This window comes from Cyprinodon tularosa, unplaced genomic scaffold (genome assembly GCF_016077235.1).
Source record: "Cyprinodon tularosa strain WSP-4 unplaced genomic scaffold, ASM1607723v1 ctg871, whole genome shotgun sequence".
Taxonomy (NCBI): Eukaryota; Metazoa; Chordata; class Actinopteri; order Cyprinodontiformes; family Cyprinodontidae; genus Cyprinodon; species Cyprinodon tularosa.
Window position 1 is genome coordinate 60,841 of NW_024039642.1, and position 13,275 is coordinate 74,115.

At 43.6% G+C, this 13,275-nt stretch overlaps 1 protein-coding gene across 2 annotated transcripts in view; it reads left to right on the forward strand.

The window, feature by feature from the left end:
* LOC119775456 (alpha-2-macroglobulin-like) overlaps positions 1-13,275 on the forward strand; it is a 44,666-nt gene that overhangs the window by 14,419 nt on the left and 16,972 nt on the right. Inside the window, exons 13-21 of one of the 2 annotated variants that reach the window (XM_038273447.1) lie at positions 4,456-4,519; positions 4,673-4,818; positions 5,846-5,995; positions 6,129-6,269; positions 6,375-6,465; positions 6,573-6,708; positions 11,317-11,542; positions 12,848-12,974; positions 13,137-13,258. In XM_038273447.1, coding sequence (XP_038129375.1) covers positions 4,456-4,519; positions 4,673-4,818; positions 5,846-5,995; positions 6,129-6,269; positions 6,375-6,465; positions 6,573-6,708; positions 11,317-11,542; positions 12,848-12,974; positions 13,137-13,258 — 1,203 coding nt within the window. The remainder of the gene's footprint in view (positions 1-4,455; positions 4,520-4,672; positions 4,819-5,845; positions 5,996-6,128; positions 6,270-6,374; positions 6,466-6,572; positions 6,709-11,316; positions 11,543-12,847; positions 12,975-13,136; positions 13,259-13,275) is intronic. The other variant, XM_038273448.1, reaches the window with a different exon arrangement.

The following is a 13,275-nucleotide window of genomic DNA, read 5'->3' on the forward strand; positions in this document are numbered from 1 at the left end:
GTGGTAAATCCAAACTAGGAGCCAAGGAGAGATGAGGTACACAGACAGAAGTTAGGCAGGATGTTTGACGAGGATCCAGCAAACAGGAACTGAACAGGGAGGGCTTTTAAAGGGGACAGAGACAGAGAGAGAGCTGACGAGGAAATTGGCAGCAGGTGCTTGGCAGGACAGAGAAACAGAGGAAGGGAGGACACAAGAGGGCAGCAGAGGACAACAAATGGATAACAGGAACAATCAGACCAGGACCATGACAGTACCCCCCATCTAAGGGCGGATCCCAGACGCCCTAAAATGTCCAGAAACTAAAAACAACCCACCCAGGGTGGGCGGAGGGGGAACCAGGCACAAAAACAGAACAGAGTCCGAAAATCAAAACAACCCACCCAGGGTGAGCGAGGGCAACAAAAAGTCTCTGGAGGCCGGCCGTGGGGCCAGAGCAGAGAGAGACGCTCTGGAGGCCGGCGTCTCCAATGCAGCAGGAAACTAGGAGGAGGACGCCGCCTCCGCAGGATGCGCCGAGGAGGACTCCGCTTCAGCAGGATGCGCCGAGGAGGACGCCGCCCCCGCTTTAGCAGGACGCGCCGAGGAGGATGCCGCCCCTGCCTCAGCAGGACGCGCCGAGGAGGATGCCGCCTCTGCCTCAGCAGGACGCGCCGAGGAGGACGCCGCCTCCGCTTCGGTTGCTCTGCAACAGGCTCAGAGGGAGCCGTCGACTGCGGCTCAGGAACAGGACCAGACGATGCCGCCCACTGCGGCTCAGGAACAGGACCAGACGATGCCGCCCACTGCGGCTCAGGAACAGGACCAGACGAGGCCGCCCACTGCGGCTCAGGAACAGGACCAGACGAGGCCGCCCACTGCGGCTCAGGAACAGGACCAGACGAGGCCGCCCACTGCGGCTCAGGAACAGGACCAGACGAGGCCGCCCACTGCGGCTCAGGAACAGGTTCAGACGATGCCGCCCACTGCGGCTCAGGAACAGGTTCAGATGGGACCGCCCACTGCGGCTCAGGAACAGGTTCAGATGGGCCCGCCCACTGCGGCTCAGGAACAGGTTCAGATGGGCCCGCCCACTGTGGCTCAGGAACAGGACCAGACGAGGCCGCCCACTGCGGCTCAGGAACAGGTTCAGACGAGGCCGCCCACTGCGGCTCAGGAACAGGTTCAGATGGGACCGCCCACTGCGGCTCAGGAACAGGTTCAGATGGGCCCGCCCACTGCGGCTCAGGAACAGGACCAGACGAGGCCGCCCACTGCGGCTCAGGAACAGGACCAGACGAGGCCGCCCACTGCGGCTCAGGAACAGGACCAGACGAGGCCGCCCACTGCGGCTCAGGAACAGGACCAGACGAGGCCGCCCACTGCGGCTCAGGAACAGGTTCAGACGAGGCCGCCCACTGCGGCTCAGGAACAGGACCAGACGAGGCCGCCCACTGCGGCTCAGGAACAGGTTCAGACGAGGCCGCCCACTGCGGCTCAGGAACAGGACCAGACGAGGCCGCCCACTGCGGCTCAGGAACAGGACCAGACGAGGCCGCCCACTGCGGCTCAGGAACAGGACCAGACGAGGCCGCCCACTGTGGCTCAGGAACAGGACCAGACGAGGCCGCCCACTGCGGCTCAGGAACAGGTTCAGACGATGCCGCCCACTGCGGCTCAGGAACAGGATCAGACGATGCCGCCCACTGCGGCTCAGGAACAGGTTCAGATGGGACCGCCCACTGCGGCTCAGGAACAGGTTCAGATGGGCCCGCCCACTGCGGCTCAGGAACAGGACCAGACGAGGCCGCCCACTGCGGCTCAGGAACAGGACCAGACGAGGCCGCCCACTGCGGCTCAGGAACAGGTTCAGACGATGCCGCCCACTGCGGCTCAGGAACAGGTTCAGATGGGACCGCCCACTGCGGCTCAGGAACAGGACCAGACGAGGCCGCCCACTGCGGCTCAGGAACAGGTTCAGACGATGCCGCCCACTGCGGCTCAGGAACAGGACCAGACGAGGCCGCCCACTGCGGCTCAGGAACAGGACCAGACGAGGCCGCCCACTGCGGCTCAGGAACAGGTTCAGACGATGCCGCCCACTGCGGCTCAGGAACAGGTTCAGATGGGACCGCCCACTGCGGCACAGGAACCACCATGGAGGGGGCCTTGAAGGCTTGGGGCGCCCACTGAGGTGCCTTGGAGGCCTGGAGCGCCCGCTTAGGGGCCTTGGAGGCTTGGAGCCCCCGTCGAGGGGCTCTTGGAGCTGATGGCAGTGGCAGGAACAAAAAAAAAATCTTCCCTCTCCCCATAAAAAAAGCTCCAAAGGTCAGATTCCTGTATATGGGGAGGGCTGAGGAGTTCACATGCCTGGTTCTCTGCTGGGTCCATGTTTTGGCTGGATCCTTCTGTCATGAATCGGTGTTTGTATGGAGGACCCAAATGCAGAGACCAGTAGGCAGAGGTGAATTAAAGTGGTTTTATTAAAGTTCACAGATCCAGGAGCAGGAATCAGAGTCCAAAAGTAAACAGCAAACAAACCTGAACCAAGGAGACATCAGTGGTAAATCCAAACTAGGAGCCAGGGAGAGATGAGGTACACAGACAGAAGTTAGACAGGATGTTTGACGAGGATCCAGCAAACAGGAACTGAACAGGGAGGGCTTTTAAAGGGGACAGAGACAGAGAGAGAGCTGACGAGGAAATTGGCAGCAGGTGCTTGGCAGGACAGAGAAACAGAGGAAGGGAGGACACAAGAGGGCAGCAGAGGACAACAAATGGATAACAGGAACAATCAGACCAGGACCATGACACATCCAGGAAGATTTTTCAATTCAAAATGTCAGAAATAGCGTTTAGTTCCAGGTTTTATCCAGCAGCCCAACAAAGCCTGGTTTTAGTTTAAAAAACATGCAAATAGAAACAGATGAACGGGTCCCCCCCTTTGGAATGGGGGTCGTTTGGCTTCTTTGTTAGCCTGCAATGCCCCATACCTGTCTATGTCTCTGAAAGGGGGGTCGTTAGGGAATTGTTGGCCTGGCTAAACAGGTGAGGTCCTCCACTCTCCAGTACTGGGGCTGGGGCTGTGATGATAGTTTTAAATGAACTCGGATGAACAGCCGCATGTCAAAGCTTAGAAGACTTGGCAGAAGAAAGCCTGCATTCAGACTTAAGCAAAGTTAAACCAAGACAGCGATTTATTTGCATTAAACTATAAGAGCTGAAGCTTTATTGTATGTAAGAATTTATTGTATTTTTACCACTGGATGAGCAAGATGTAGGAGATAAAGATAAAAAAGATGTTAAAAACTGAATGCAGATGTTTAAATTTCCAAATGCATCAATTATGATAAATTAGTTCCAACTTTACTCTGGTGTCACATATCTCAGTAAATAGACAGGTGAAAGACTGAACCTAAACTTAATCCAATTAAATGCTAATGCTCTTTATCAGTTCTATTCAGTTTATTTCTATAGCTCCAATTCACATCATATCATCTCAGGTCACTTTCCAGTTCACCAGATCATCCAGTCAGATTGATTCAAAGTTTTCTATCTAAGGAAAACCAGCTGATTGCATCGACTCATTGACTCTTCAGCAATCCCTCACACTAAGCATGCTTGTAGCGACAGTGGAGAGGAAAAACTCCCTTTGAACAGGAAGAAACCTCCAGCAGAACCAGGCTCAGTGTGAGCGGCCATCTGCTGAGGCCCACTGGGGTTCAAGGAGACAGAAGCAGACATAGAAAAAGAAGCATAGATACAAAAGGCAACTGTCAACCAGCTCCACAGGCGGCCCCTGTCCAGGAAACACACAGCCAGGCAGACGAGCTCCGAGCCAGCTCCCATGTCAGAGGATGAAGAGAGCACATCCAGTTAGTCACAGTCAGAGAAACAGGACTACACTGGAAAACAGCCCAAGCTCCAACATCTAGAAACAAAGGTGTTGATGGCAGCAGCACAGCTGATATTTCTCTCCAGGATGGAGTCACAGCCAAACAGGAACAGACCAGATGAAGCTACTATGAGAAAAAGCAGAGAGAGCAGAACGTTAGAGATTGAACTAACAGATTCTGCAGAGTGGGAGAATAGAGATAGAATGAAGCAGAATGATGAAAAAGGGGTCCCTATGTCCTCCAGCAGTCTAAGCCTATAGCAGCAGAACTATAGAGATAGATCAGGATAACCTGAGCCACTCTAACTAGAAGCTTTATCAAAAAGGAAAGTTTTAAGCCTAGCCTTACAAGTAGACAGGGTGTCTGCCTCAAGGACTAAAACTTGTAGTTGGTTCCACAGCAGTCTTCATCAAAGTTGTCTTTTTTTTTTTTTTTGAATATCCATGGATTTTAATGCCCTGTTTTCAAGACAGATCCTAAGTTTTACCAAAAACTTTCAAACATTTATACTTGTACATGCCCAGTTTTGTTTAAAGTGCATAAAGAATTGAAATGTGTTATTTTTTCCATAAATTCACAGGTCTTATACGGAGGAACTATTGGCAGTGGAGGACAAAAACAAGTTCAAATTGAAGATAAACCAGGTATATAAAAACCAAAGTGACACATTTATTAAAGTTTCTTTCTGCATTTTTCTGATTCTTTTTCAATTCACTGAATTAATGGATCAGTATAGGAATTTTAAGGTCTTTGTTTTCCTTGATATAGCATGTCTAACAGTGTGATGGATTTTTCAGTGAATGAGGGTCAGGTGTCCTTCAGCCTGAACATTTCTCCAGACATGGCTCCACTGATCCAGGTTGTGGCTTACGCTGTCCTCCCCAGTGAGAATGTGATTGCTGCCAGTGCTGAGTTCTCCACAGAAAAATGCTTTAGTAATAAGGTCAGCAGACATGAAAGGACACACAGATGAAGACGCTGTTATAATCCTGACACAGTCCTCATAATATCTAGTTAAGGAAGATATTAAAGGAAAAGTCTGGTCAGCGAGGAATAATCAATGGATTAATATTTATACCTAAAACTAATACGTTTGCAGTGCTTTAATTAATTTAGCGTTCAACCGTAAAAAATAGAAGCAATTATTTTTACCACAATCACTGAGTCTGGGAGCGGCCATTTTTGCCCAAATATAGTAGCCCCTCCCTCCTGCCATCTTCCAGCAGTGACGTCACGGTGCGGTAAGCCTAGCGCCATTCTCCCCGCTTTCCAAGGTAAATCAATGGGAACTACTAGACACATCTGCAATCAACAACAATTATTGAAGATTTCCAGAGGACTTCACCATTGTAATTCACCAGAGCTATAGTGAAACTGACAATGCCCACGTGCATGGCAGCTGGATGCTGGAATACATCGGGTAAAAGTGAAAAAAAAGAGTTATTCCACCTTTCTGATTCCTGATCCTCCACGGACGGGTTGGTCGTTGGATCGCCAACTTGAAGAGGGAGGATTTGCCATCGAACTTCTGGCCAGAGAAAAAACCCGTAATATGTAGCCAACATTTGGAAGAAGAATGTTTTCAAGATGACTTGGATAATAGCGCGTTGTGACAAACACCAGATACAGCACTGGGACTTGATCAACAGCCGATACCGCACCGTGACGTCACTAACCAGTAGGTGGCAGTAGTGTTCTTTGACAAACATGGATGCCTCCAGTAAAGCACATTCACATGAAAATTACTCTGAATTAAAAACACTGATCATTTATTGAACAGGATGGAATCATTTCATATTTAAAGAACTTTCAGAAGTTTAAATTCTGAATATGAGCGACTTTTCCTTTAAAGTCAATTGTTTTGGTTGATCCACTGCCGAGGAAGCAATAAATTAATTCAATATCTTTAAGGGATTGATTATCAATTATCTAATTAGTAAATAAAGTTATGTGTAAATGATGTGGCTCAGGTGTCGTTGGAGTTGTCTCCATCTCCAGCTGTTCCTGGAGAGGAGATCAAATTGCGACTAATGGCTCAGCCTGACTCCCTGTGTGGTATCAGTGCCGTCGATCAGAGTGTCCTCATCAAGGAACCCGGGAAGACTCTGGATAAAGAAAAGGTACCAGCTTGCAACCTTTATTAGTCCACACACAGACCTTCTTTGTTGTGAGATAAAAGAAAAGTCATTGAATTCATTTTTCTGACTTGTAAGGAACCAAAGAAACAGAACAATTTCAGATTTTGTCTTTCAGATCTTTGACATGCTGCCTGTTAAAAAAATATCATATATACCATACCAAGTCCAAGATTCTACAGAATGCTTGCAAGTGAGACCAAAGAGATATGTTTTACCACATCCAAGGCAAGAAGAGGAAGCCTTTTCTGCTTTCCAGGTACGAAGCCTAAAGCACCATACAATACAAAGTATATTAATTAAACATATGTGGTCTTTTAAAATATTGCTACAAGTACCTTTTGTGTTGTCCCAAACTGTGCAGAATGTAGGACTGAAAACAGCAACAAATCTAATGATAAGATGGCCCACTTGTGTCACACTTAAGGGAAGAACTTATCATCATGAGTATGCTGGTAACTTTTGACCTGTGGAGCGGGACAGTACAAAGATGGTTCTTTTAATAAATGTAATTTGTGTGACTAATTCACATCTGATTCATCTTCTTTTTGATTCTGTAAACTTGCAGTGATGGAACGCAATTTAATGACTCCACAAGTTGCTTATAGTTTAGCAGACGCTGATATGGTACCTGATGCAATAGAAACAGTTCGTACTTTCTTCCCTGAGACCTGGATATGGGACCTTATGGAGACCGGGTGAGATGCTGATGAAAACATTGTTATGTTCAGAAAACGATAATAATGTTTCAGCACATTCACACTGTATATGTTTGTAATCCTACACAACGATAAATCACATCTAAAACTCAACATAGTTTAAGCCAATTGGTGTCATAATCAGTGATGGGAGAAATGGCGTTGTAACACCGTTACCTTTTTTAGTAACCAGTAATCTAACTAATTACTTTGACTTTAACTATAACGCAGTTACCATTGCCGACACCCCGTTACTGCACGTTACTCATGTCGCACAGTTAACCTTTTTTCATGATAATACTCGTGCGCGCCTTGTCATGAGAGAGGGGAGGATGAGATTAGCTGATGTATAGTGAGATTCCGTCTGTCAGTTGGGTAGGTGGGTGTTTCTGCTGGCGGGTGTTAACGTACAGCACACACAGAGAGATGGAGAGTGAGGAGGACTCCTGCAGCAAAACAGCTTTTTCCTGATGGAAATACCAGTGTTACGTGTTAATATACGATGAGTTGCAATAAATGCAAAACTCTCTGCAGGTTCTTGTCTTTGTGGTTCGCTCTATTCAGCTGGCTTTGGAAACACACGGCGAGAAGGTGGGGGCCGGGTGGTGAGGGTTACGGAGGCGAGAAACGCAAAAGTAACGTAATAGTTACTTTTACTAGTAACTAGTTACTTTTATTGTGGAGTAACTCCGTTAGTAACTCAGTTTTTGGGAGAAGTAACTTGTAACTATAACTAATTACTTTTTCAAAGTAACGTTCCCCATACTGGTCATAATGGGCTTTAAAGGTCTAACCCACAAGCAGAGAAACAATCAGAGATCAAGGGTAAAAGTCTAACAGGTTTATTGTAGGTTTGCAAACACTGATGGAGATTGAAACTCTGTGGGGAAACAATACTGGAACTCAGTGGACTGGTGAACTGGAAACTCTGAAGGGGAGATCACTGTGATCAGTTCAGGGACAATTGGAAAATAGACTGAGGCTTGAATATTGCTGGAGAGGCACTGACTTTGGGGGGCTCTTGGTTTATCCTTGGATCCAGTTTGTGGGGGTTTAATCCTGAGAAGAGGGAACTCGTTGGAGAGCGGACAGGCAGACATACGTTGGACCCAGATAATGTGGAGGTTTTCCCCTTGCTCAGTGAGACTCAGTAAATCCTTCCAGGGGTAGAAGGTCCAGGCTTAACACAGGCCATCTCTAGGAGGCACTGTGACAATACATACAGTAGTAGCCATTTAAAATTTCCCCACTTTCTTTGATGGGCCATCGGCTGGTCCTCGCCTCACTGGAAAATAGAAACTAGAAATAACTTGAATTAAAAATTAAAATTTCCTAAATTAAATGTAAATTAAGTGTATTTACTCTTAATTTGAATATGTAAATTAGATTGCCAATGGAGTAAGTATTTTTACACTTAAAATAAGATAATTAGATAATATGCACTTGAAATAAGACAATGCAATTGTGTTTTCTTATTTTAAGTAGAAGTTGTCTTATTCAATTGTCATGATGTCTCTTTTATCTCCTTAATCAAAGAATAAATGCATTTATTTGAAGAAAAAATTATCTAGATTGAAATTTTTTTCCAATGCTGGTCTTTGGCTGATCCTTGACTGGTCCTTGGATGGTCCTTGACTGGTACTTGGATGGTCCTTGGATGAACCTTGACTGGTACTTGGATGGTCTTTGGATGGTCCTTGGATGGTCCTTGGCTGGTCCCCTACAATTCCTTTTTAAACTTCAATCTTTGTACTAAAATATTCTTTCTGTCATGATTTGTGGACACTAAGATCTAAAGAGAAGCGCCATCTCCTGGTCAGACCCTGTAATTCAGTGAAAGGGTGGAGTCAGAGTAAAAAAATATGCCAGTGGCTGGAAGTTGTAAGGGATTTTGCTGCCATTCTGCTGGGTTTTGACTGGGAAGGGCAATTTCGAATGGCTGCTACCGTAAGTAAAGATTATTCATAGGCTCTAGAGGCCTTTATTTTACTGGATTTTATTATATTTTGAAAGTAGGCAGACAGGATATGGGATTAGAGAAAGAGAAAAGTAAACCAGTGGTTGGTGTTTGGTTCCTCTGGTGTTTTGCTGCTATGATGCCTTATCGGAGCTCCCGTATTGTGTTTACAGTCCCGTTTTGGGAGTCTTTCAGGGATCCCCTGTTCTTCAACAGCCGGGAATTTTGTGCTTTTTGGTCCTTTTTTGGTCAAAGGATCATTCTGAACACTTTTTGGATATTTCATACAGGTCAAATAATGACGACTCCTCATAGGAGTAAAAAATGTACTATAAATTTACTCAGTGGACCCTTAAAGTGTGGAACTAGATTTTAATGAAGAAGTGAAAAATAAAATGGAGATTCTGTTCAAAATACAGAGAAGCAGCACTACAGCTTCAAAGGAGATGAAGATGGGAGTAGAAGAATGTTGGTGATAAGTAGGTCTAGATGAAGTCCACTATGGCAGGAAGTTTTTCCACTTATTAAAAGCACTCGTCTCTCTGTTGTTCCATTTGTAGATAACTAAAATAAGATTCCTGATATAAAAAATTCCATTCCTAGACTGAACGGTTTAAACAATTACATTTTTTGCAGCAGAAACTGAATTTCAGAAAGTTAAATAATATATATATATATATATATATATATATATATATATATATATATATATATATATATATATATATATATATATATATATATATATATATACAAGTAAGAAATAAATACTTAGAAATGTTTACATATTTTAATTGGCCGTTCTGACATCAACCAGCTTGACTAAGTATATATTTATGATATCTGAAATACATTTCTTCATAGTCAAAATATAAGAATATGAGAATAGAATTAGGAAATATAAGAATAGAAATGAGATCTGAGATTCATCAGAATGTTTATTCTAGATGTGAAGAATGTCATAATTTTTTTAATGGTCATTTTGAGAACAATTTTGTTTTTTAAATATCAGGAATACATATACGTAAAACTAGTACATATCAAAATGGCTTACCATAGCCTGTTATGACCACAATAACATGACAAATTTATTTCTTGAATGATGGTGGATCAATGTATCTATTTAGGTGAAATATCTGGCAGTAGGTGAAGATATAGAATAAAAACGGTCTAATAGATGGAACCTGTTCATCATCTCACTGGGTTCCTCTTTAGTTTGATTCTGTCTTCTTTTACACAGTAAATACTGAGTGGCTGTTTGCAGCTGTTTCGATTGTTATCATCTAAATAAATCCTCGTTATTAGCGGTTATCAGCCCCATGGAATGGCTTCAGATTGTGCCAGTAGGCTCAGTAGGTTACCACTGAGTGAATCCTAATCCTAACCCTAAGGTAATTCCTTTTCCACCCATGAAATTAATTAATCTATTTAAGTGTAATAAAAAAATTATCCGCTTTTTGCTCATTTGAAATAAACCAAAAGCAAATGCATTTCATATCCTGTCGCTGAGTTGAAGAATCTTCTCCTTTTAAACATTCAGTTCTCTTTAAAAATGCCGATCATTCTTTAATAATAATAATAATAATAATAATACATTTTATTTCAAGCGCCTTTCAAAACACTCAAGGTCACTGTACATATAAAAACAATAAATGGTAAAAAGCAGTCGTCATAATTAAAAGAAACAACACAAATTACACAGAGGAAAGTAATATAAAATCATAATGAAAAGGCAATCTTGAACATGTGGGTTTTGAGTTTGGATTTGAATACGGGTAAAGACTCGGTTTTGCAGATGTCAGAGGGGAGAGAGTTCCAGAGTGTGGCCGCAGAACGTGAAAAAGCTCTGCTCCCCATGGTTTTAAGACGGGCTGAAGGAACAACTAAGTGAGTGGTAGAAGAAGATCTAAGAGTGCGGGAGGGAGTAGAAATTTGAAGTAAATCAGAAAGGTATGGAGGGGAGAGATTGTGAATAACTTTAAAAGTAAAAGTTATTCACAATCTTTAATAAGATCCATAATAAGATCCTTACTTTAATAAGATCCTCGTCAATCAAACATGTAATGTTTGTTTTTAAAAGCTAATGTGTCTAACGATCTAGTAATTGACATATTTTATGAACAAAACTACGACAAAAATCTGTCTAAATCGGAAATAAAACGTGATTGGCTGTAAGGAGAGTAAAGTTACAAGTGTTTTGGCCAGAGCTCCTATATGATTTTTGAGGGAGAAAATCTAAATCCCTTTTGCTGCATGTTAGAGATGCACTTTCACTCCTCCATTTTCCTTTACCGGCTCTGTGGTGGTTGTTTGCTGGTGGCTGTCGGTATATTTTTTGGATGCTATAATATTTAGGTTCAATGATGATGTTTTTACTTTTCGTAAATCTAAATATAGAATACCTTTTTTCTCCAAAAAGCTGTGCTAACCTTTTTTGTCAATTACTACTGTTATTTCTGACAGTTAAAACGTGCATTAAGACTTTCTCCATGGCCTGTTATTGTATTAATGGCTCTTTTATGGCCACAATGATCGTATGCATTCATGCTAAACATACTAAAAACTGTGCTTACTAGTTACTTAATGTGTGCTATTTCTTTATGTTTGCATATCCTACACTTATAATTACATTTTATTTTTTGTTGATTCAGACCTTCTGGGACGAAGGACGTGTCCTTCACTGTCCCAGACACCATCACCACCTGGGAGACAGAGACTTTCTGTTTGTCCTCTCAGGGTTTTGGTTTGGCTCCTCGTCAGAATCTCACCGTCTTCCAGCCTTTCTTCCTGGAGCTCACCCTGCCCTACTCTATAATCCGAGGGGAGAACTTTGAGCTGAAGGCAACCGTCTTTAACTACCTGACCAAGTGCATTATGGTAAGATTGCATCCTTTGTTTTGTACAAGCATTTGCTTCCCTGATAGTGACGTCTATATCCTAAAGCATTTTCAGGGTATTTCAAAGAAGTTAAAACATAAATACCATAGTGTTAGATAGGCAAGTATGAGGTATGTGATCCTGTAAGTTATCTTCTGACAGCAACATAGGTTCATGGACCCCCCCACCCCCACCCCAAACAAAATATATGCTTAACATGTCATTATATTTGAACCACTATAAATCCTTAAAGGAATAGTACACCCAAAACATGATTAGCCTTCATTTTCTACTCACCCCCATGCTGAACAACACTCTGGAGTACTTTTTTGATATCTCAAATGCATCTGGAGATCTGGGAGGCTTCTTGCTGTCTGCTGACATTCAAATAATGGAGGTCTATGGCGCCCGAGGCAGAAAGGTCCATAAAAGTCCACAAAAAACGTGTCAATATTCCTCCATACTGCTCGTCCAATGTATTCCAAGTGTCCTGAGTGGGTAGCGTCCAGAATTTACTCGAAACGAAGTCATTTAGAATGTTTTTAGAGCATAAACAGTAGTGTATAGGATTTCCTGAAAGCGCGTTCACGAGTCTACGGAAACCGGCAGACCAAACCAGATGAAAGTGCGCATTCAGCGTCTGCTCTGCGGATAATGCAAGCGTAGAAGAAGAAATGTGCTGTTTACCTGTGCAAAGAAAGAAACAACGAAAGAAAAATGTCTGAGGACTTCAGTGTTCAGACTTCAGACTTCAGAGGAAGAGCATGAGTTCTTTGCCGAGCTGAATGCGCACTTTCATCTGGTTTTGTCTGCCGCGGCTTCCGTAGCGTCGTGAACGCGCTTTCAGGAAATCCTATACACTACTGTTTATGCTCTAAAAACATTCTATTCTATTTTATGGACCTTTCTGCCTCGGGCGCCATAGACCTCCATTATTTGAATGTCAGCAGACAGCAAGAAGCCTCCCAGATCTCCAGATGCATTTGAGATATCAAAAAAGTACTCCAGAGTGTTGTTCAGCATGGGGGTGAGTAGAAAATGAAGGCTAATCATGTTTTGGGTGTACTATTCCTTTAAAGAAGAAAAAAAGGAACAAGTGATATATGGAAAATCTAACTTTAAAACAACAATAAGTAACTAAATAAGTAACTCTAAAAATATTTAAGGCTAACTGAAGCTGGACTGTTTTAATAAACAAGACAAAAAAAGGAAAGAAGCTACTATAAACACTTAACAGCTAACTTGGACAAAGTCACACATTAATCCACTGACAGTCCAAGATGCTAAGTTTATCTTCCTAAACAGGTGACAGTGAAAGCAGAGAAATCCTCAGATTACACCCTCACACCCCTCTCTGGGGACCAGTACACATCCTGCCTTTGCGCCAACGAGCAGAAGACCCTCAGCTGGACCATGACAGCTACAGCTTTAGGTGAGGAGGAGACTTTTTCTGTTTCAACAACAAACTGCAGTTATTATAACTAAGGTGATGGACTGTGGGAACAAATCTCTGTTTCCCTTCAAACCTGAAAAGGTCATGGATCTGAAGGAGGAGCACAGGCTGTGAGCATTTGATATGTTTAAATGTTTTTAGGGGTTGTAAATGTGACCGTGTCTGCTGAGGCCATTCCATCTCAGGCTTCTTGTGACAATGAGATTGTGAGCATCCCAGACAGAGGCCGCATCGATGTTGTCACCCGTCCTCTAATTGTCAAGGTTTGTCTGAACAAACG